Source organism: Littorina saxatilis, linkage group LG2 (assembly GCF_037325665.1).
Source record: "Littorina saxatilis isolate snail1 linkage group LG2, US_GU_Lsax_2.0, whole genome shotgun sequence".
Lineage (NCBI taxonomy): Eukaryota > Metazoa > Mollusca > Gastropoda > Littorinimorpha > Littorinidae > Littorina > Littorina saxatilis.
In genome coordinates this window covers 52,863,220-52,888,219 of record NC_090246.1, presented here as the reverse complement: position 1 = coordinate 52,888,219, position 25,000 = coordinate 52,863,220, and the positions used below count along the sequence as shown (strand labels likewise).

The 25,000-nt window shown below is 41.5% G+C and overlaps 1 protein-coding gene and 1 long non-coding RNA gene across 2 annotated transcripts in view; one reads left to right on the top strand and one right to left on the bottom strand.

Moving 5' to 3' along the window:
* Positions 1 to 17,210, top strand: part of LOC138953398 (uncharacterized) — a 39,154-nt gene extending 21,944 nt beyond the window's left edge. The window contains exons 11-22 of the mRNA XM_070325200.1: positions 1,438 to 1,547; positions 2,078 to 2,147; positions 2,521 to 2,733; positions 3,245 to 3,373; positions 3,858 to 3,925; positions 7,565 to 7,804; positions 8,346 to 8,471; positions 9,878 to 9,956; positions 10,446 to 10,488; positions 10,804 to 10,872; positions 11,666 to 11,873; positions 12,856 to 17,210. Of these exons, the coding sequence (XP_070181301.1) occupies positions 1,438 to 1,547; positions 2,078 to 2,147; positions 2,521 to 2,733; positions 3,245 to 3,373; positions 3,858 to 3,925; positions 7,565 to 7,804; positions 8,346 to 8,471; positions 9,878 to 9,956; positions 10,446 to 10,488; positions 10,804 to 10,872; positions 11,666 to 11,873; positions 12,856 to 14,836 (3,336 nt within the window). The 3' untranslated portion in view covers positions 14,837 to 17,210. The remainder of the gene's footprint in view (positions 1 to 1,437; positions 1,548 to 2,077; positions 2,148 to 2,520; positions 2,734 to 3,244; positions 3,374 to 3,857; positions 3,926 to 7,564; positions 7,805 to 8,345; positions 8,472 to 9,877; positions 9,957 to 10,445; positions 10,489 to 10,803; positions 10,873 to 11,665; positions 11,874 to 12,855) is intronic.
* A 323-nt stretch (positions 17,211 to 17,533) lies between these two features.
* LOC138959218 (uncharacterized) lies at positions 17,534 to 22,736 on the bottom strand. Its single transcript, XR_011453662.1, has 4 exons — positions 22,082 to 22,736; positions 21,410 to 21,541; positions 20,638 to 20,720; positions 17,534 to 18,735 (listed from the first exon to the last, which is right to left on the bottom strand). It is a non-coding gene; the product is annotated as an uncharacterized lncRNA (long non-coding RNA).
* Between the last annotated feature and the right edge of the window lie 2,264 nt (positions 22,737 to 25,000).

The window sequence follows — 25,000 nt, the reverse complement described above, 5'->3', positions numbered from 1 at the left end:
ATTCCACGGGCACTGCCTTTGCCACGGGCGGTGGAGTGACGATGCTACGAGTATACGGTCTTGCTGCGTTGCGTTGCGTTCAGTTTCATTCTGTGAGTTCGACAGCTACTTGACTAAATATTGTACTTTCGCCTTACGCGACTTGTTTACATTTAGTCAAGTTATGACTAAATGTTTTAACATCGAGGGGGGAATCGAAACGAGGGTCGTGGTGTATGTGCGTGTGTGCGTGTGTGCGTGTGTGCGTGTGTGTGTCTGTGTGTGTGTGTGTGTGTAGAGCGATTCAGACTAAACTATTTGACCGATCTTTATGAAATTTGACATGAGAGTTCCTGGGTATGAAATCCCCATACGTTTTTTTCATTTTTTTGATAAATGTCTTTGATGACGTCATATCCGGCTTTTCGTGAAAGTTGAGGCGGCACTGTCACGCCCTCATTTTTCAACCAAATTGGTTGAAATTTTGGTCAAGTAATCTTCGACGAAGCCCGGACTTCGGTATTGCATTTCAGCTTGGTGGCTTAAAAATTAATTAATGACTTTGGTCATTAAAAATCTGAAAATTGTAAAAAAAAAATAAAAATTTATAAAACGATCCAAATTTACGTTTATCTTATTCTCCATCATTTGCTGATTCCAAAAACATATAAATATGTTATATTCGGATTAAAAACAAGCTCTGAAAATTAAATATATAAAAATTATTATCAAAATTAAATTGTCCAAATCAATTTTAAAACACTTTCATCTTATTCCTTGTCGGTTCCTGATTCCAAAAACATATAGATATGATATGTTTGGATTAAAAACTCGCTCAGAAAGTTAAAACAAAGAGAGGTACAGAAAAGCGTGCTATCCTTCTTAGCGCAACTACTACCCCGCTCTTCTTGTCAATTTCACTGCCTTTGCCATGAGCGGTGGACTGACGATGCTACGAGTATACGGTCTTGCTGAAAAATGGCGGCTACTTGACTAAATATTGTATTTTCGCCTTACGCGACTTGTTTATTGTTTAAATGAGACAATGGGAGAGGAAGTTGTACAATGAATGCTCGCTGACTGGATGTACGGATGGATGGACAGGCGGACGGACGGACGGATGGATGGATAGATGGGTGGGTGTAGATGGGTGGGTAGATGGATGGGTTGTTTGGTAAGTTAATGGATGGATAAGGAATGTGTTATTACTTAACCTTTTGAGTAAGCCAGGGCCTCCCGAGGTCTTTATGTTTCTGTTTAAACGGAATTAATTTTAAATACATTTCATGAACAGAAAGTCTTGGAAAATAAAGACGGAAGAAAGACGCATGCATTTATTACGGTGACTGTCGTTACCAAGTATCCAGATGAAAGCCCTGTAAATCGTATGTGCATTGATTTCTAATTGTAGTGTCTTTTGCTTAAAACTCGGTATTAAATACGTTTTTATTGTCGCAGCTGACTATCATCATGACCCTGATCTCAACACTATTCCCTAACGTCCTGGACCTCATTTCATTGATGGAGAAATACCATCCTCGTACTTCACTGCGTCTGACATTGGCCAGGTCAGAACCAGTGTCTGTCTGTCTGTCTGTCTGTCTGTCTGTAGGTATGTGCGTAGATGTATTTGTCGCAATTTTAAACGCATTTGTGTGTATTTTTGTTTGCAATTAGCTGCTGTAAATGTAGGCCCTACACGCTTTTCATGTGTCATTCTGTCTGTCTGTCTGTCTGTCTGTCTGTCTGTCTGTCTGTCCCCCTCTCTCTCTCTCTCTCTCTCTCTCTCTCTCTCTCTCTCTCTCTCTCTCTCTCTCTCTCTATGTGGTATATATCTTGTGTGATTATCTAGTAAATAGATGAACATATGATTTCTGTTCCATTTGCAGAATGACCAACATAGGCACAACCCTTAAAAAAAATGGAGCGGGTTAAAACGCTTGACAGAATTTTAACATCTTCACTAATCTAATGATGAACTCTTATCTTTGATTTTCACAGTAATCACAAATTTGGGAGGAGGTCGTGTTTATCTGTAGCGCAAGTAAGATTTTTAAAATTTTTGAAGTTTATATTTCTTACTTTTTTCGTCTTTCAGAATCTTCTTGCTGAACCTGATTAATCTTTACACGTTGTTCATCGCTTTGTACAACAAGCAAAATGATCTGGTGAGTTTTCGCGAATGAATAAGAGAAGGAATGTATGCCTGTTGAAAGAATTCATGTTTAATATTTTCATTTTTCCATTGGTTTTCTATTGGTTTGGATGGGCTTTCAATGCTATTTTTAAAAAGTATAGCGTTGTGTAACATACTTTGCAGTGGAAACTGCGAGTTAACGAACTTATTTTATTTGATTGACTAGTGAAACACATACGTGTTTTCAATTTAAGTTTCTTTTACATCTGTTTTGTTACGAATATGCTTTTTTCGTACATCTCAAAAAATACGTTTCAATAACTCCTTTAGTAATTTCCTTTTGTTTTTTCTTTCATTTATGTTTCTTTCTTTTACATATCATTTTAAATCTATCTATTATATAGAAAGGACGTGAGATCACCAGCGTCTCGGGTTGTTTCTCTTCACTCACCAACGTGAGTGACGTGACCAGTAGCCCTCTCAGCACTACAACATTGCTCACAACATTCACCACTACGATGAACAACAGCAACATCACTGTGAACAACAACTCCAGCTGTTCCACCAACAGCACTTCCACCCCCGTCACCTTCTGCTGGGAGACCATGATTGGTCAGGTGTGTATTGGGGGCCAAAGCGGGGTAGTGGGGTAGGGGGAGAGATACTGATAGATAGATAGATAGAATTACATAGATTGGCTGACAGCAGATGGTCGGACGGGCAAACAGATAGATTGGCGGTTGGGTGTGTGTATGTGTGGGTTCAGGACGGGGGAGATATGAGTGGGGGGGGGGGGGGGGGGCAGGGGGGCGAGAGCAAAGATTCTGCGAATTGAGAGTGAGAAAACTCAATGAATTGTGAGGGGGGGGGAGCAAACCTCAAGCGGGAAGAAAGAGAGAGTAAATCTACAGTAAACCGAAATTGAAACAATGAAAGAAAGAAGTATGTTTAAATCCTGCATGCGTAAGCGAGCTGACAACAATCGCTTGTATGTACTCGTCTTCGGGAAGAGCTAGGAAGACAAACCGGCCGGCTTGCAGGCACACACAAAACGTGCAGAGAATGCAAACTTTCCAAATTCCATCGTGAGATCTAATATCAACTTATGGTGTCCACTCGGTGTGACAGGAGGTGTTCAAGCTGACTCTGATGGACCTGATCTTCACCATGGGCCAGATCTTCATCATTGACGTGCTCCGCAGTGTCTTCATTAAGTATGCCAACAACATCTGCTGCTGGGACCTCCAGAAACAGTTCGTAAGTCATCTTGTCATTGGTCCTTGTTCTAAAAACAGCGGTTGTGTTGGTGGTGGTGGTGGTGTTGTTGTTTGTTGTTGTTGTTGTTGTTGTTGTTGTTGTTGTTGTCTTCTTCCTCCTTGTTCTTCATCTTCTCCTCCTGCTGCAGCTCTATGTAACTGGCATGCATGGGCGACGAACTTTTGATGACATCCACAACATGAAGAATGTCTCCGTTTCAATGTTAAATTTATCAGAGTACTTAGATTGCTCTACAGCTAAGGTTAATTATCCTTCTACATCGAAAGCATTTCACTGGAGCCTCCAGATTCTTGGTTTCGCCATTGTATATGAAAAATCATGTAACCTTAACTCTTCAAAATAATACCTGAACTTTTAGTGCCAGATAGAAATATGTCTGTGATTGTGAATGTGGTAACGACAGTTACAGTGACAACAGCACAAGCATCCTACCATGATGAAATCTTCTGTATTATTATTTCAGCCCGAATACCCGGACTTTAAAACTGCTGAAAATCTTCTTCACCTGATTAATAACCAAGGCGTCATCTGGTGAGTTATTCAAAGTAACACCGTTCTGCACATGTTAACTTGCTTGTGTCCACGCGAGGGATTTTCTCGCGGTAATGATGCCGTATTCTCAGTGCTGTACAGTAGGGGAAAGTCGCTAAACCTGGAACAGTTAAAGAGAAACAGCCGTACCAGACAAAACAATTGATATTGCAAAGCGTTCTTTATATTGTCACATACTAGACTATCAGTAAATAAACGAACCACATAAAATAAAATAAAAGTCACGCAACTCATTAGACTGATCAAAATAAAAATATCTGCATTTGTTCCAGGTTGGACGCATGGGTGTGTAAAGTGGAACACTGTGTTGTCAAACTCGGAACACATACAAACACACCCTGACTCTCTTTCTCGCTCTGTCTGTGTCACACACACACATATATACACCCACACACTCTCATTCACACACAAACAAGCACACTTTGCCACACACACAAGATAAATAAATACGTCATAACATTTTGATTAAGCCATTTTATGTAAATGTCTTTTTTTCAACATCATATTTTGATTTTTACCAAGGAAATAACAAATCGGATAACAATTTAAGCCTTAAATGTAAAACAAAAAGATAAATAAGGGCTAGGTCTAAAAAGGACTGAAAAACAAAACCTTAAAAAAAAGAGGAAAAAATAGGCAAAGAACCGATTTTGCAGACAATGTCCTTTGTCTTCTACTGTCAGCGCAGTCATCGTGTGATTACTGTGTGCACTTCTGGCACTATAACATATCCTCAGGGGAGTTGGTGCCACACATAAAGCAGTACCACGAAATTTCGCAGCTTCATTTGTACCCCTCTTCTGTTGACAAATAGATATAAAAGGGCTACCTGCCCAATTGACTAAATGTAAAAATCATTACGCATAAAGTCTCAAAGCAAATAACTAAGAACAGATTTAAGAACTGATTTTGCAGACACACAAAAATTGCTAAGTACAGATTTCGAAGTCCTTTTGTCCGCTGCTGTCAGCGCAGTCCTCGTGTGCCCACTGTGTGCACCTCTGGCACTGTATCATGTTCTCAGGGGAGTTGGTGCCACACATGAAGCAGTACCAAGTGCTTTCCCCCGGGATAGAACGCATCGTCGAGAATGTTCTCCTTTTTTCCCTCTGATCAGAAGATATTCCCCTCTTGTTTCTCTGAGCAGAAGATTTTGTAGCTTCATTCTTTCCTCTTTTCTGTTGACCTGCACGCCTTTTTGAAATCTCCAGCTTTTGCTTGTGAGGAGAAGATTGTTTTTTTTTGTGATGATCTCTTCGACGAGCTTGTGGTTGTGCGTTGCAGGACATCAGCAGCAGGTAAGCTTACATTTGCTGCTGACACCAAGCAATCATAATGACCAGAATCTCCATGTACAGTGTACAAAACAACGATGGGGGTGACGTTGGCAAATTTATTTCAGCTTCAAGAATGCCATACTATTGATTAGTTCTAGTTCTATCTCTGGCCGTGTTAATGTAGAAGGTCTTCCTGTGAACTTTACTTCTTCTTTTGCAAATTTGTTTGTTTCCTTCTAAATGACTTAACACCATATGCTCTTGATGCGCAACGCAAACCCATATCTCCGTTTTTCACTGCCGACAAAGCGCAGCCCATTTCTTCTGGTAACCACCGCCGTTCGGGTCTCATAATACTGTCAAACAAATCAATCAATCATTCAATAAAACTTATAAAAAGGAAAAACACAACAAAATCGAAAAGAGAATTGAATACGTGAATAAAACAGCAGTGTTCTGTTTATTGTTTGATGAGGGTAAGATGGAACAGAATGCGGCAAAGCTGGAACACTGTTCCATGTTTGCCTCTCTTATGTGTTCCATCATTGCCGCATGGCACCTGCATGGATTTCGCGTTTTTCTGTTGGATACACGTAACGTTTCAAATCTTTTTTTCCGTTCAAGTTATTGCAAATCTATGGAGGTTTATCTAGCAATCAACATTTTACGTGAACGTATATAGGTAAAGAGTAATAATACGAATTGTAGACAGTAGAAATAAGAAGAAGAAGGAAGAAAAGTTTACAAAACGTACCATTTTTTATAATTTTTTTTTTGCCGCGGTAGTCTTTTTTTTTTTTGCTGGAATAATATCAAGGAATGTCACTAGACATTTCTGCAAAACAATTGTTCATGAATTGTTCCCCGTTGATCGCATATTGAGGTGTTCCAAGTTGGCCGACTGTTCCGGGATTGGCGACTTTCCCTTATTAAAACAAACAAACTATAACTGAACGACGACAAAACTGAATCTCTACTCATAAAATCTAGCCGTGCTCTGTGTACTGCTGCATTAAAAGTTGGTGACTGTGACGTTACTTTTTCAGCCTATGCACGTGCACGCAATCTGGGTTTCACTGTCTCTGATGACATGTCTCTTGACAAACATGTGACAAATGTATGTAGATCGGCATTCCTTGAAATCCGCCGTATCAGTTCAATTCGCAAATTCCTAACTCTTGATGCTACAAGAACGCTAATGTGTGCTTTTGTCCTGTCTAAACTGGACTACTGTAATGCTCTTTTATCTGAATGTCCTTTGTACATCACTAACAAGCTTCAGAAAGTACAGAATGCAGCAGCTAGACTTGTTCTCAAAGCCAGGAAGTCTGATCACGTTAAACCACTCCTCCGCACCCTCCACTGGTTGCCTATTCAAGCTCGCATTGACTACAAACTCTGTACCCTGTGTCATAGTTTCTTCTCTCAGACTGCTCCTGTCTATCTATCAGATATGTTGAATGTATACATTCCCTCTAGACAGCTTCGCTCTTCCAGCGATTCTCGGATGCTTCGCATTCCTCATGTCAGAACTAAAGCCTTCGGCCACAGGTCCTTCTCCTATGCAGCCCCTAAAATATGGAATTCTCTAACATATGACATCCGCCACATTGACTCAACCCTTTCTTTCAAAGCAGCTTTAAAGACCCATCTTTTCAAAATCTATTTAGATCCCTGATCCGCTTTTTCAATACCCTGTACTATCGCTTCACGCTTGTGTTTGTGTGTGTGGGTGTGATCGACTGCGCTGTGTGTGCGTGTGTGTGGGTGTGTGTGTGTGTGTGTGTGTGTGTGTGTGTGTGCTATGATATAGTGATTTAACATACTATTTTTCTTACTATGTACTTAGCTTTAACTTGTGTGAGTGTGTGTTTTTCTTTGGATGTTGTTGTTTGTATAATTAATGCATTATGGCATTTACACTACTGTAAGAACTAGGATACTATTTATTGTAAACATGTATTGCATTGTTCAGTTTGATGTAAAGCGCGGAGAGCGTGGGTTAACCCCATGGTTCGCGCTATATAAGCTTGCCACTATTATTATTATTATTATTATTAAACTACGAATAATGATAAACTATTTGAACACTTAATTGCATCTAAATTCCAACGTAATAAGAAAAAAATCAAATAAAAGTACCATACATGACTCTTTGAACCTGATGTATTTTCACTTCATAGCACAGATAGTTTTCCACATGTATTACTTCTTTCAACTTGTCCGCCATCTTGCTCACTTATTTTGACAGTGCTGACTCTTCTGAGACTTTTACTCTGTGTTCGTGCAACACATAGCGCAGATTCTTGTCTAACGCTTCTTCACTAACCATCTTCACCAGGCTGGGAGCGTTCTTCTCTCCAGGACTGACGGTGCTGAACCTGCTGAAGCTCTTGCTGCTGATGTACGTGCGCTGCTGGACAGTGATGGTGTGCAACGTGCCGCAGGAGCGCATCTTCCGCGCCTCCCGCTCCAACAACTTCTACCTGGCGCTGCTGCTCGTCATGCTCTTTCTCTGCATGCTGCCCCCGCTGTTCGCCATTGTTGGCATCGAGCCCTCGCCCACCTGTGGCCCTTTCAGGTTTAATTTTGACGGTGTTTATTAGAGGCAGGAGTTCTTCCCGTGTAGACAATTCGGATCACCATCTCCGATTTGCCTAGACTTGTACTTGAGATAGGACTATATTTCTACTTCGACACATACCAGAAATCAAAAATGGGACTGTTTTCTGTGCAGAGTGGGAATTTTGTTATGATTAAATTTCTTTTTAAAAAAACAGCCACTCTTGTATGTCCCAGACAAGCACCAACATTATAGGCCAACTCTGGATTCTTGTACATGCAGGTACTGTGCGTGGCTGTGGGGACTGTGGCTAGGTAACTGGGAAAATCGCAAAGGAAATTGATCGCAATAGTTTTAATCGTCATCAATATTGATCACAGAATATGAAGTTGCAATCTACATTGATCACAGTATGTGAAATTGTAATCGATATATATGTATCTCAGAATATGAAGTCGTAATCAAAATTGATTACTGTACGTGAAATTGTAGTCGATATTGATCACAATACACAAACAAACAAAATTCTCAAATGTAATCTCCCATGTTGTGTAAGCAGCGGACTGGCCCAGATTTATCACGTGCTGACCAGAACGATGGAAACGGAGCTTCCGGCCAACGTGAACTCTGTACTGGACTACGTTGCCTCGCCTGGCGTCATTCTGCCCATCTTTATGTTGCTCGGGTAATGAGGTTTCCATGGAGATTCAATTTTGAGGAAAAGTGCTTCTGTCTTTGTGGAATCTTTTTCCAGGTTAGAGTGTACTTCGCGTTGCTGATGTGCATATACACGATAAAACCATTCTACATCCTGAAGTTTAATTGATCGCGTGATCGCCAGAGTTTGTAGTGCAGTGATCATGGAGTAACTGTCACCACACATTGACAATGTCTTATCACAAAATGTCTTATCAAAGAAAAATTTCTGTTTGTTACATTCAGACAATAAAGATTTATTGAATTTATTGAATTGAATTGAATCACTAAGATAGAAAATCGATTAAATACACAACCCTTGCTGTTGATCTCTGGTGTAACTCCTCTTACTATCATGCGGCTGTTGTCGTTGACCTCCCTTTTAATACCAACCCGCACCCACCCATAGCCAACCCCCCTTTCAAGATTTTGCTTTTTTTCAGATTTTCTGTTCATACCCTCTGTAAATCTATCTCCACTGGAAGACTTTCTCCTTTTTATATTTAGTCAAGTTTTGACTAAATATTTTAACATCGAGGGGGAATCGAAACGAGGGTCGTGGTGTATGTGCGTATGTGTGTGCGTGCGTGTGTGTGTGTGTGTGTGTAGAGCGATTCAGACTAAACTACTGGACCGATCTTTATGAAATTTGACATGAGAGTTCCTGGGTATGAAATCCCCGAACGTTTTTTTCATTTTTTTGATAAATGTCTTTGATGACGTCATATCCGGCTTTTCGTGAAAGTTGAGGCGGCACTGTCACGCCCTCATTTTTCAACCAAATTGGTTGAAATTTTGGTCAAGTACTCTTCAACGAAGCCCGGGGTTCGGTATTGCATTTCAGCTTGGTGGCTTAAAAATTAATTAATGACTTTGGTCATTAAAAATCGGAAAATTGTAAAAAAAAATAAAAATTTATAAAACGATCCAAATTTACGTTTATCTTATTCTCCATCATTTGCTGATTCCAAAAACATATAAATATGTTATATTCGGATTAAAAACAAGCTCTGAAAATTAAATATATAAAAATTATTATCAAATTTTTTTTTTTCGAAATCAATTTAAAAACACTTTCATCTTATTCCTTGTCGGTTCCTGATTCCAAAAATATATAGATATGATATGTTTGGATTAAAAACACGCTCAGAAAGTTAAAACAAAGAGAGGTACAGAAAAGCGTGCTATCCTTCTCAGCGCAACGAATACCCCGCTCTTCTTGTCAATTCCACGTGTTCTGTGAGTTCGACAGCTACTTGACTAAATATTGTATTTTCGCCTTACGCGACTTGTTAAAGACCTAATTTCTCTCATTTTTGAGGTCTTGAAGTGGGGGGGGGGAGGAGGGTCCACAGTACTGACTACTTCACCATCGTCATTTTTGTCTTTTTGCAGAATGACCATTTACTATCTTGTTTCTGTGGGACGGTCACTGAGAGATGCAAACAACGAGCTGAGAATGATGCTGGAATATGTAAGAAACTGTGATGTATCTTTATTTCAGCTTTAGAGAGGACAAGCCTAGCATTTGTGTGGGTTTAAAACAAAAGTAACTACCACAGTCTTTCAGAACGGCAAGCTAGATATATAATTTGTTTCTGCGTGTCTGGGTTACCTTAAGCTGAACGACAGCATTACCGCCTGATATTAAATTATTTGTAACTAAAGTACGTTCAGCCTCAATAATTGTACCGCGATGTTAAGTAGTATGATGTGAAATAAGAAGGTTTCGTTCTAAGTACTCTTCCTGTACATCTTAAAAAAATTACAACACGGTGAGCTAAGTAATTTCTTATTGTCGATTTGGACAGGGTTTGTTTGATAAATTAGTTGTCGGGCAATTTCAGTACAGTTTACCTTAATTGATATGTCTGCTTGTGTGAGAGAGATTTTTATTTAAAAAAAATTGGTTTTTTTTTTTATCAGTTACAAAGGTTGTGATGGACGTTTTCTTATTAAATAGGAAAGGACAGAGGGCAGAAAGAAAGTATATGCCATGGCCGACGGTAAGGACACTTTTATATTACATCTAATATTTATTCAATCATTTATTTAACAAATAAAAATGAATTAACAAATACGCAAACGAGTGCCTTCACACGCGTGGGGACATGAGAACATACAGGTAAATGTATATCATATTATGAGCAGATTTCATAAATGGTCTCAATACGAAGCACACACACACACACACACACACACACACGTACACACACACACACACACACACACACACACACGTACACACGTACACACACACACACACTCGCGCTTAATGTGATGTTACTTACAGTTTCTCACTGATTTATATCATGTTGCAGCTAAGCGGGGGTTGGAGCAACCAGATGGCAACAAAGCCAATCCTACGAACACGAAAATGGTGTCTGCTGGTAAGTTTTTTGTTGTTATTTTTTTGTGTCTAGCGGAAACAGAGGCTAGAAATGTAGCTAAATAAATAAATTATCGTAAAAGACATTGCGGGTGGGAGGGGGGGGGGCAAAGAGAAATTCTCTACCCAGTTTTGGGTAGTTTTAAACCTCTGTCCCATGTGTTTTGGTATGTGTCTACTTGCATCCCCTGACATCGATTGGAGTACCTGTGTTTTTTACTTAAACCCCTTCCCTCGAAGGCTTTGTTTGGTAGTTAGTCAGGCGCAAAGTATACTTCTGTGTCCTGATTACAAGTAACCCTATACATTTTGTATTATAGTCTCTGCACCGACTGGTGCCTCTACAAACCACTTTTTGCCGCATTGCCCCATATAGAATATTAAGGCTTGATCGTGTGACCACTGTACTCTAGACATTCAAGACACTATTTGCTCAAATATGCGTCTTTGTAAAACAAATATCAAGTGAATCAGTTTCAAAAGGAAACCTTAACATAACTGTCCGTATCGTCCAGAGTATTTGTTTAGCTTTGTGTCAGCAGAAAGTTGGTACCAATTACTTGCACAAAATCAAGGTTTTCCTGCAGTGTCATACTGGAGGCCAAAGCATTAGAGTCAAAATGCTCCTAAAATTGGTTGATGGGCAGCCAAGCAGTCAAATAAATTTTGGAGCGACTTGAATATGATTTCTATATGACCAGCGAAAAACGTAAGTCCCTTGAAAAACTGTGCACACTCTCAGTCTAACTTGCATAAAGGTGTGTATATGTGTCATTCTTACTATGTTGGTACAGTGTCCTCAGTCCTAAAGGCGGCCCAGATGGCAAAAGCGATTGGCGGCCTGGCGATGGACCAGAAACGGAAAGCACAGAGCAACACTTCCGGTGGGGGCGGCGGCGGCCAGAAGGTGGCACCAGCCGTGCAGCCCAAACCTCACGTGCCTGTCGCGGTGGTGCAGGGGAAGAGATCGCTCAAACGGAGCATGGCTGCCGTGTTGAACAAGTACGTTAACGTATTTATATAATAGTAAAATGAATGGGTACCATAAGGGTACCATTGTTAGGCAGGGCCGGACTAGGCGAAGAGGAGGGGGGGGGGGTTGCCAGTGGTGACCCAGGGGGATGTCCCCTCTGGCGGCAGGGGCGGATCAGTTCATTTTATGACTGGTTTTTTTCAAAAGTATATTGTGAAGATATGGGTGTGAAGGCGCGAAGCGCCGAGCCGACGGCGCGAAGCGCCGAGTCGACGGCGCGAAGCGCCGAGTCGACGGCGCGAAGCGCCGAGTCGACGGCGCAAAGCGCCGAGCCGACGGCACAAAGTGCTGAGCCGACGGCGCAAAGCGCCTAGCTTGCTAGGGGGTCCGGGGGCATGCCCCCCCGGAAAATGTTGAAAAAAAGGATGCAATCTGGTGCATTCTGAGGATGATCATTACCAGTTTCAGGCAGCAGATTTTGTCACTGATTAATACCCCAAAAATTGAAACTCAATGTAAAATAAAGAAATGCATACCTCATTCAATATTTTTATTTTTTGGCTGGGGGGGGTCCGGAAACCCTAGAATCCACCCCCCCTCTCCCCCCCCCTCGTTGGGGGGTCAGGGGGCGAAGCCCTCTGAAGCTGACGGGTAGGTCATATTCTGAGATAGGAAAATGGTCGCTCCTTGCACGAAACGGCATAAAATAAGCAATAATAAAAAAAAAAAATTAAATAAGTAAGGTACATGTTTAGGCTAGGGGGAGGGGGGGTTTGCGCAACACCCATAACCCCCCCGGTAGTCCGGCCCTGTTAGGGTATCAAGAGCAGCATTGGACGTGATTCAAATTGTGGTGATACTAAGTTGCCTTGATATGTTATTGGTTTTTGTTGCAGTTCTACTGTATGTAACTAGAAGAGATATGTTTCTTTCTTTCGGTGCATGCATCTAAGAAGTGACTCAACATCACGGAAAAGCAGTTTTATCACAAATTCCCCGTCTATTTTTCAGGGCACAAGCTGCACGCCGACTTCAACAGAATCAACAACAGCGTCAAAACGAACACCAACCTCAACCAGAGCAGCAGCCACAGCAGCAGCCACAGCAGCAGCAGAGAGGCAGACCGCAACGAGTGGCAATCACCAACGGTCACATGACGGTAGCCACCTCCAGTTCAGTGGACACTCCAGAGGAAAGCTCCAACGACGAAGACGATTCCAGCTACTCTTCCGGTCCCTCCCTCCGTCCCCAGGACGAACCCTCCCACATGGTGGACGCCTCGGGTCACCTCAGACCCGTCTCAGAGGATGACGTCATCTTGGACATGGATTCTGACGGCGAGGGGGGTTACCAGACGGGTTACAATGATAGACGAGGGTACACTGAGGATACCAACAGAAGTCGACGTTACATTGAGGATTACGAGGGCCGGGGTTACAGTGAACCTTACAACGACGATGTTTTTGTCGACAGCCAGCTTCGCCCTGGTGCCAGACAACGTCGCAACGAACCTTCAGCGGCAGGGAATCGACGAGAAACGAACCAACATCAACAGACCACAACCAAGAACACCACCACCAGGCCCCCAGTGAGACCCAAACCAGCGAGGGTGTCCCGAAAGATTCAACCCTCGGAGATCCCTGAAATCACTGTGGTAGACTTCGGAGAGCGGAAAGGCGGTTCTGCACACGACAATCGAAACGAGGCTGCCCTAGTTTCTGCAGAAAGTCACGTGGAGCCTCACGTGATTATGGCGAACGAAAACGCCAAGAACAAACGGCCCCGCCGTTTAAACAAGTTGGGTGCCGCCATGTTATCTCATCTTAAGGCGAATCCGGATGCCGTACCTAGTGAAGAAAGCTCCGAAGCGATGAACAATGAAGGAGGGAGTGGCAACCACCAAACTCAAGATCGGTCTCGCCGCAATGAGAGGCCGGACCCCAACATCCTGTCTCGCTTTAGTGCAGACCACGCCGTCAGGGCTAACGATTCGCATTTTGATGAGCGAAACGAGGATGGCTGGCAGCGACCTAACCGTAACGCGGGACCAAACTCCAACAGAATGTCTCGTCTTGCGACAGACGACGACGGCAGGGTTGACGAGTCACACTTTGATGGAGTAAACGGAGGCGGTTGGCATGACAACCAAACTTACGATCGGGCTAACCCCGACAGAATGTCTAATCTAACAGGAGACTATGAGGGAAGGGATAGAACACCACATTTTGGTGTCGTGAACAGAGATGGTTGGCATGGCACCGAACGGGATAACCGTCACGTCGGGCCAAGCTCCAACAGAATGTCTAATCCAACAGCAGACTATGAAGGGAGGGATAATGAAGCACATTTTGGTGTCAGGAACAGTGATGGTTGGCATGGCAACCAAACTTACGATCGGGATAACCGCCACGTTGGGCAAAGCCCCAACAGAATGTCTAATGTAACAGCAGCAGACTATGACGGAAGGGGTAACGAAGGACATGTTGGTGTCAGGAACAGTGATGGTTGGCATGGCAACCAAACGTACGATCGGGATAACCGTCACGTAGGGCCAAGCCCCAACAGAATGTCTAATCCAACAGCAGACTATGAGGGAAGGGGTAACGCAGGACATGTTGGTGTCAGGAACAGTGATGGTTGGCATGGCGCCGATCGGGATAACCGTCAAATCGGGCCAAGCTCCAACAGAATGTCTAATCTCACAGGAGACTATGACGACAGTGTTAATGTTTCACATTTTGGTGTCATGAACAGTGACGGTTGGCATGGGGATTATTGGCAAGGTAACCAGGCTCGTCCCCAACCAGGCCACGAGAGAGGACAAAACCCCAACAGAGGGCAAGAGAAAAGACTCGGATTGCCTCCGAAGAAACAGGCAAGGGCAAGATTCGCGGAGGAGGAGGCAGAGGAACAAACCTCACGAGATAACTCGTCCACCTCCAAATTCTCCAATATATTAGCACGCTTTCAGCACATGGACGACAATGGTTGAACCATAATTATGTGCATGCTTTTAGCTGATGGACAAAAATGGCAGAAGCATACGCATATAATAAGCACGCCAACAGCTAGTGGATGAAAATGGCTAAACCAGTTAAGTGGGTTCACAGTGAAAGTGGACGAAATAGGTGTTTAAAGTGTGTTAACATGCAAAATTACGAAACCGTACAATTACACTTTCAGCAAACAGGAAAGGGTGCTTAATATATGGACCATTTTTTGTTTCATGCTCGTACCAAGCTTGTTTTCTTTCGAGAAAGTTTTATTTTGTGTTTGGTAGTCCTTCTCTCTTAGGTTTACCGTTAGAGTGGATAAGCTTTGACAAATATTCAGCAAAATTTAAATACATAAGACTTCACAAATGGTCGATATTAGGAGCATGGGCGCCTAATATGGACCAGTGAAGAGGCCTTCACGAATCACTGTAAAAAGCGCCCTATACTTCAAAAGCTTGAGGGCTATTTGTAGGTTGTTTTCAGCAAGCTTCTTAATGAATTAATGAAAATAGACTTTAGCTTTTATTTTCTTCGTTTTGTTGAAGGTGGTCCATATTAGGCGACACACACGTATTTTAAGATTTTGCTATTTAATTTGTTGTTTGCAGTAGAAACGCGGGATCAACACTGCTAAAATGTAACAAATACAGTCTTTGCTGTCATATATAGCCATTTTTGTGTTATAACAGCGTTGACTGTGGACTGAAACAAGTCCGTTTTAGGTTTCAAATTTTGAGTGAACGCTGCAAAAAAAAAGTGCAAAAGAGAAAAATTCTAACGGTTAGTTTGTCAGAAGAGGAGGTGGTCCAAAAGTAGCTGTACCATTTGATTTGGCACGCCTTTAATAAAAAAAAAAGGGCATAATTGATATAAATGGCAATATCGTAATGGGTGCGTATCGCTAGCGCTACGTGTCATTTGTGCTACGTGTCATTTGTCCTACGTGTCATTTGTGCTACGTGCCGCTATCGCTACGTTGATTAGTGCTACAAATGATTTGTCGATGAGTCGCTATCATTCGTTCATTATCACTACGTGTCGATAGCACTACATCTTTTAGCGCTACGTGTCATTATCGCTACGTGTCAATACCACTACTTACTGACGACTCTCTCTTTCTCATTTTTACATTTAGTCAAGTTTTGACTAAATGTTTTAACATAGAGGGGGAATCGAGACGAGGGTCGTGGTGTGTGTGTGTGTGTCTGTCTGTGCGTGTGTGTGTGTGTAGAGGGATTCAGACCAAACTACTGGACCGATCTTTATGAAATTTGACATGAGAGTTCCTGGGAATGATATCCCCGGACGTGTTTTTTTTCGATAAATACTTTTAATGACGTCATATCCGGCTTTTTGTAAAAGTTGAGGCGGCATTGTCACACCCTCATTTTTCAATCAAATTAATTGACATTTTTGTAAAGCAATCTTCGACGAAGGCCGGACTTCGGTATTGCATTTCAGCTTGGTGGCTTAAAAATTAATTAATGACTTTGGTCATTAAAAATCTGAAAATTGTAATGGATTTGTTTTATATAAAACGATCCAAATTTACGTTCATCTTATTCTAAATCATTTCCTGATTCCCAAAACATATAAATATGTTATATTTGGATTAAAAACAAGCTCTGAAAATTAAAAATATAAAAATTATGATCAAAATTAAATGTCCGAAATCGATTTAAAAACAATTTCATCTTATTCCTTGTCGGTTCCTGATTCCAAAAACATATAGATATGATATGTTTGGATTAAAAACACGCTCAGAAAGTTAAAACGAAGAGAGGTACAGAAAAGCGTGCTATGCAGCACAGCGAAACCACTACTGCGCTGAACAGGCTCGTCAGTTTCACTCCGTTATGCACAAGCGGCGGACTACGGTCATTGTGAAAAAATGCAGTGCGTTCCACAGCTTGACTAAATGTAGTAATTTCGCCTTACGCGACTTGTTTCTCTCGCTTTCACTCCTGGTTTGTGTGTGTATATGTATGTCTGTGTATGTGTGTGCGTGTGTGCGTCTGTTTCAGTGTGTGTGTGTGTGTGTGTGTGTGTGTGTGACTCTCTCTATCTCTCTCTCTCTCTTGCTCACTCGCTCGCTCACTCACTCTGTCTCTCTCTCTGCATCTCTTGTCCAAGCTTGGTAATAATAATTTGAAAGTTTATTTAAAATTATTTGATTCTCAGGTTTTGCCAATTGCAATATATGGAGCTGAACTGTGGGGTCTTGAGAATTCTGCATTACAGTCTGAAAAAGTTCATTTATTTGCCCTAAAGAAATTTCTTGGTGTTGGATCACGCACACCCAACGATTTTGTGTACGGAGAGATGAATAGGTATCCCATTTATGTGAATGCTGCAATACGTTGTGTTAAATACTGGTTGCACTCTAAACAAAAGTGTTCCACTTCTGAACACCCTTTCTGTAACCACTTTTGAACACCCTTTTAGTAGAACACTTTTGGAACACTTTTGGAACACAAAAAGTGTTCTATACACAAAAAAGTGTTCCAAAAGTGTTCCAAAAGTGTTCCAAAAGTGTTCACATCTGAACACTTTTAAGTGTTCACCCTGCTGTAACCACTTCTGAACACATAAAAGTGTTCAGGTCAACACTTTTAGAACACTTTTGGAACACTTTTAGAACACTTTTGGAACACTTTTAGAACACTTTTGGAACACTTTTGGAACACTTTTAGAACACTTTTGGAACACTTTTAGAACACTTTTAGAACACTTTTGGAACACTTTTGGAACACTTTTAGAACACTTTTGGAACACTTTCATCCTGCACTGTCATACAATTCAGAAAGACATTAAAATCAAATTTTGTGAGCAAAGAAGCATTTTTAATTGACAAAAAGAAATGTCTGCAGCAGTCGCAGAACAAACGGGTCTGGGGTAGGAATTGTTGAACACATAATATACCGAGCAACAAAATTCGTCATTGTTTGATTGACAAAATCTTCATCAATTATAGAGTTAGAATTATTAAACTACAAAAGTTTAATGAAGGCATGTTTGACCTTGCTTTTGTGTGATTATTTTGATGCTGTGACTGTTTTAACACACGGGACAAGCAGGTTTATCGTAAAACACATAATGCGCGCTGTAAAACACATAATGCGCGCTCGCAGCACGTGCAAGTAGAGCAGGAGAAATCTGATGTGTGAGATGTGTTCACTAATGCATTAGCAACCAAAAGAGACCATGGCACGCTTGCTGCCAGTCTCACTTTTGAAACAGCCAGGATGCCAAGATTGACACCACCAAAATGCCAGGTCGATTTAAAGCTGGGGGTGATCCAGAAGCGCTGGCATGTGCTTTAAACGTGCATGTGCAAGTTTATCACCTTCTGCAATGTTCTGGTGACATTGGAAGCACTGCAGTTATGCAACGCGGTAGATTTTTTCGCATTACCCCAATAAGACAAGATCGCAATTTCCTTCCACAACGTCTTCGACATCGATTCAATTCAGCCGCTGAGAATACCAGGAACATCACTGGAAGCAACCAGTGTCCGATCAGTGGCCAGAGAACGCGATGAAGGCTGACTGAGCGAGACCTCCAAAACTTCGTTTTGTCCCGTGTGTTGAAACAATCGCAGCATCAAAATACTCACGCAACAGCTGTGTCAAACATGCCTTCATCAAAATGTTGTGGTTTGATAATTCTAACTCCATAATTGTTCGAGATTTTGTCAATCAAACATTGCATAATTTTTTCGCGTTTCTTTTGTTGCTCGGTATATGTTGCTATTAAATAATATGAACGGAGCTCTGGTAAACCCCATCTTGAAAGTTCACACACGAAAGTCCGATAACAAAAACACCCTTCAGAGTTGGGAGGATTCCAGGCCCTTGGTCTTTGGTTTAGTTTTCAACTCGCTGTCCGGAACATCCTGTTCGAAATAAAAGTGAGTTTTAGAACATGATGCATTTCCAACTCTTAACAGGTTTGTATTAAACGTTTGTACTTAATTGATAACACTGAAGTGTAAATCTTAACTACTAGTGGACTTCTTCTTGCTGTCAGCAGATCTCCAACAATCGCAGTTACAGGTAAACTTTTTTTATTCCAGAACGGGCATAGGTCACATAACAGAGAACAAATACGTCACGTCCAATTCGCTCTCACCTTCCCAACACACAATGACACTCGCATGCACGCACGACTGAATGTAAAAAGTAATCCCTCTTGAAGCAGGAGTCTGTCCCTAAGAACAAAAAGTAGAATTAAAATAGGTCTTTCGCAAGGATTTCATTAGCGCGTGGCCACTCTGGAAAATGGCACTCTACAAATTGTTTATATAAGGTAAGCAGTAAACCGTACTGCTAATGTGGCGAGGCCTTGAGCACGCCCGTTTTCCTTAACTCGTTCTTAACCTATGTGAACCCAGGGAAAACACCTTGTCAACAATCACTGGAAGCCAAAGATCACTGTCGCAATTAATCGTGAACTCCGATGAGTTTTAGTTCAAAGAAAAGGGTGTCATATTGAATGCACCCTCCAGTAATCCGTTTGTAAAGAAACTACCTAAGTTTTGTTGGTTTGATCTAAATAATGAATTATAAGGAAATCATTTATTATGTAATGTATTCTATATTATAGAATGCATTCTATAACGTCCCGAACTGCCTTCTATGATAAAATGCATTCTATTTACACAAAATACCAAAATGCTTTTTATGATAGAATGCGTTCTTTAACGTCCTGAAATGCATTATAATTTATATGCATAATGTCCCGAAACTACAACAGGCCAGCCCCGCAAAGAAAAGCAGAACTACACACACACACACACACAGCCACACACACGCACAGAGAGAGAGAGAGAGAGAGAGAGAGAGAGAGAGAGAGAGAGAGAGACAGAGACAGAGAGACAGAGAGAGAGAGAGGGAGACAGAGACAGAGACAGAGAGACAGAGAGAGAGAGACAGAGAGAGAGACAGAGACAGAGACAGAGACAGAGACAGAGACAGAGACAGAGAGAAAGAGAGAGCTGTGTGTGAGAGTGTTTGCTTTCGAAGCAGGGACCATACCGAGCTGGCCTGTAGAAGTTTTGTGGCGCTTTATGGAATGCATTCTATCATAAGAATGCATTCTATCATAAGAATGCATTGTTGGACGTTATAGAATGCATTCTATCATAGAATACATTTCTGGGCAAATGACAAGTATGATTGAATGCATTCTATATTATACAATGTTTTCTATTTTATAGAATGCATTCTATAAATATAGAATGTGTTCTATGATATGGAATGCATTCTTTAATATAAAATGCATTCTAATTTCTATCATAATTTTCTAAAATATTTCATTATTTAGATCAAACTAACCAAAACTTACAAACGGATCGCTTTTAACTCACGTGATCTCAAGCTAAACCTACGTGAACCGAAGGAAAACACCTTGTCAGCGACCATTGGAGGCCAGCGATCACTGTCAAAACCAATCATAAACTCCGATGAAAATATTTTCAAAAGAAAAGGGTGTCATATTGAATGCACCCTGCATACACTGTTAGCGGCAATGGCAGATCCAAGCGGATCAGCAGCGTGTTGTCTGTTGGCCATGCTTTGACTAAAGCTGGCCTCAGTGTTTACGGCACTACTTTACCATAACGAATGGAAATTCTGAGTAGACTTAGTTCAGGAAAACATTTTATCATTGCAGGCCTCAGCACTCACTGAACTTAAAAATATGTATGTTTTTTCCACCTTTTAAGGAGAAGACTGCAAAATAAGGCAGCATTCTCAAAATGTAACTGCGCTGTATCCCACAGAAAGCTTAAACTTACATGAATGAAGTGCATCCACAAGGTTTCGTCGCATTACTGTTAGCTCCATCTCCAGAAAGTGCCTCAGCCAAGCAGTATGGTTCCTGCACACACAAGATGCATGTTAAGAAATCAAACACTATTTTACTGAAGTTCCACATCGTAGCAACACTGACAAGTGTTCTGATTCTCATACTTTTGTTTATTGTGAAACTGTGTATCAACATTTAGATTTCTGTCAAATGTGGAAGGAGAGGGGGCTGGCTGTGTGTGTGTGTGTGTGTGTGTGTGTGTGTGTGTGTGTGTGTGTGTGTGTGTGTGTCCACATATGAGTTTGGCGACTGTCTGGTGTGTTTTGCACGGAGATATTAATTTTGAAACAGAGTATTTCAGCAAATAGAATAATCAATGATTATGCAACCTCCGGCACAATTGGCCTAGTGGTAAGGCGTCCGCCCGGTGATCGGGAGGTCGTGGCTTCGAACCCCGGCCGGGTCATACCTAAAACTTTAAAATTGGCAATCTCGTGGCTGCTCCGCCTGGCGTCTGGCATTATGGGGTTAGTGCTAGGACTGGTTGGTCCGGTGTCAGAATAATGTGACTAGGTGAGACATGAAGCCTGTGATTCTGTCTTGTGTGTGGCGCACGTTAAATGTCAAAGCAGCACCGCCCTGATATGGCCCTTCGTAGTTGGCTGGGCGTTAAGCAAACAAACAAAACTTATCAGATCAATTTGAAAGTCAATATTTCTCTGCAAAACTACACACTATATGCAAATGCAGGACATGCGTACCTTGGTAAACACGTCTGGGTTGCCGTCAGTGCCTCCTGTTTATCCTCAGTGCAATTCAGAAGAAATGTGCGCAGGTTACGCCCACATCGATTCGCCACATGGGCACATCAGCTCAAACGGCTTCCCAGTTCCCTGAAAGTGTGATAGATCTGTGAAATCAAATACAACCAAGCATGCATAGAATTATTCTAAATTGCGCACACAATCAACCTGGCCACTATTATGATGAATGTTGTTCATTAATGTATGCTGTTTTTAGCCTACCGCTTCACTTTTATATCTAGCGTGCAGATCGTGCATCTATGATCTAACCAAAGGAAGAAGAAGAATCCGAAAATCTGCAAATGTATTGCTCTGACCACAGGCGGAAGGTATCGTTCACTGGACCACCATTATAATTATAAGGAACCCCTGGACATACAAGTATAACAATAACACAAAACCAAGCACATCAACCAGAATAAAAAAATCAACATCAAATTGAAATAGAGTTTATTTACCAACGCAGAACTAATGTAAAAGGTCCACTGATCAGCTGAAACCGTTGCGACAGCAAAATTAGAGAAATTGTCTTCAAACGTCCACAGATACAAGTAACAGGAACATGTTACAACAAAAATACGAGTGACTAAGCTTAGATGAATTAATACAAAATCTCAGCAAGCAACTTACAGATAACAATTGGAAATCCTGAGCCAAATCAACGCAGCGACAACGCAGACAGGTCCACAGATCTAAAAGTGTCAACGTTCTTTTTTGGTCCAGCTGAAGCATGATGGGACAATTAGTAACATTATTAAATTGTAAAAATAAAAATGCTAATACTTACCGCTTATTAGATGTCTCAGATGAAATAAATGTTTGATGAAAAAATATAAGCACAACACGATTAAAAACAAAAACAATAAAACGTCCCACAGCGGTCTAGGGGGTATAAAAATTATATACTCTAAGCGACGCTAGATCCCGACGAGTCTCCGTAGCTCAATCTGTAGAGCGCTGACATGGCAAGGCGAAGGTCTCGGGTTCGAATCTGCTCATGGCCCAAATATTTTTAATGTATTATTTTATTCGGAGCATGACTAAAAGACGAAGTGGAACACTTGTGGAACACTTGTTGAACACGTGTGTTCACCTGGTGTTCCACTGTGCAAAAAAGTGTTTACCATGTGTTCCAAAAGTGTTCAGGTAGCAGAAGATGCTTCAGGATAACACATTGAGAACACTTTCTGTGTTCCAAAAGTGTAAAAATGTGTTCACCCTAACACTTTAAGTGTTCACCCTAAACACTTTCAGTGTTCTCAAAGTGTTATAAAATTTAGAGTGTGAAGTTGTTAAGAATGGACGTAAATAGATTGCCACATAAAGCCTATAATAATAATAATAATAATAATAATAATAATAATAATAATAATGGTGATTTCTATAGCGCTTTCGAACACACAAAGCGCTTTACAAAAGCAATAACAACATCATTACCAGAATGACGCCATTGACGGAATAGAACACAATCATAAACACTTTACAACAAAAACCAAAAACAAAACATAAATGTTACAAAAATCCAGAGGCTCTTACAGGAACGAACTCCCAGTATACACAACAATTATAATGCACACACACACACACACACATGTCCACACACACGCACACACACGCACACACACACACACAGTAAACATTGTTCATCCGAAAGTGCACATTCACAGGGTCGCGACAACTACATCGTCATAGAATGCTTCTCTGAAGAGGTGAGTCTTGAGATTTGCTTTGAACGAAGGCAGAGATGGACTGAGACGTAGAGACAAAGGGAGTTTGTTCCAGATATGATCAGCTGCGACTGAAAGACAGCGGCCACCATGATCGTCCCTCTGATACTTAGGAGCTTTGACAAATTTATTTTGGGAGGCAGAGCGGACAACCCTTTCAGGATTGTTTTTCTGCACTAGATCGGACAGGTACTGTGGAGCCGTGCCCGCGGCAATTTGATAGAACAGAGGGCCCCAAAGGGTTTAAAATCGTGATCGTGATTGGCGTTTTTTGACCTTTCTGTGACCGTGATTGCCAAAATTTCCATTTCTGTGATCGTGATGGGACTTTGCCCGTGATCCGTGATGACAAAAAAATCAAGTCTCGTGATCGTGATCGTCATTTGTTTTCGTGATCGTGATAGGCATTATTGCAAAGCATTTTATTTTCAACTTACATTTTTCACAGCTGTATCACTCTATGATCATCTATTCGTCAAGGAGCCAATCCCGATTGAAGGGAAGCAACAACACATTCAGAAATAATTATGATTTTGACAGCAATTGCTTTCCTTTAAGAGAACCAATCACACACAAAAAGAGATCCAATCAAAAGGCAAATTGCAAAAGTCTGCCAAACTTCATCCAATGGAAGGGCTTCGTGCAAAAGTTTTGAGTGCATTCAGTCAAATTCGAATTCGAAGATCAAAAATGGCGTGCAGCGGTACTGTCATCGAACTTGTTATATTTTGTGCATTCAAGCCAGACCAAAGCAGGCGGCGAGAATGCCTTCCTTGGTGGAAAGGTCAGGCTACGGGTCGGTCTTTCCGAAGACGAAATATCAAGGTATGTTGCTCTATGACTGTTCTGAATGTAGGCAAAGATCTTGAAATTTGTTCAAGATCTTTGAGTTTGAGTGAGATCATTGACATTGTCGACATTGCCACGTCCGGCTGTCACTCGCTCAGTGTGACCTCGACTGGCTCGAGATCGAGTCTGCGTGTAGCCAAAACCGAAACTAGAAATGTGTTTTTCATCCCAGCAACGTGGACACGCTTGGCATAGATTCTAATTGTCGCTTCTTTGCATTAAGCTTGGATTTATTTTAGCGCCTGTAAACTTTAATATCAACAATGGGTTAAATTCAGAAACAATGGCGGGGAGACGTGCCAGTTTGGGTCACTTGATCCTCATGTCAAAGACGATCAAAGTCATGTTCGTTGGGGATTTTGTCAGGCATGCTACTTTTCCGGTAATTGCCGGAAATCCGATAAAGCCGTTTTCAAAATCCGGTAAAGTCAAATTTATTCCGGTGAAGTTGAACAATTTCCGCAAAAACGATCCGTGTGAATATCGCGCAACGCGACCGGGCGCCGGTCTCAATGAAGCCAGCGCACAGTAGTGTTGTTTTCACCAGTTTGGAGGTGTGTTGAATGGTGGTGGGGGGAGGCTAAAATGGGATTTTTAACAAGATCACAACACTATTACAGCCCTGAAAATGATGCCCAGAATGCACCAGATTGCACAGATTTTAACCGTTTTTTGAACAAAAGTCCGGGGGGGCATGCCCTCGGACCCCCCTAGTTGGCTCGCCTGCTTTGCAGGCTCAGGCTTGTGGCTTCGCCACTGGCACTGCGCGCTTCTTTCAGGTAAAACCATTTTTGGCCTGTAGCATTCCTGTTTGTTTTTCAAGGCCATGAAACCAGGCGATGGTGTACCTCAAATTGTATGGCAAAGTTGAAAATAAAGAGCCCATCACACATACATGTACTTTAATTTCAATCCACCCAATAGTTTTTGAGAAAATGGGTTTACAAGATTTAGCTCTGGAAATGTGAAATTG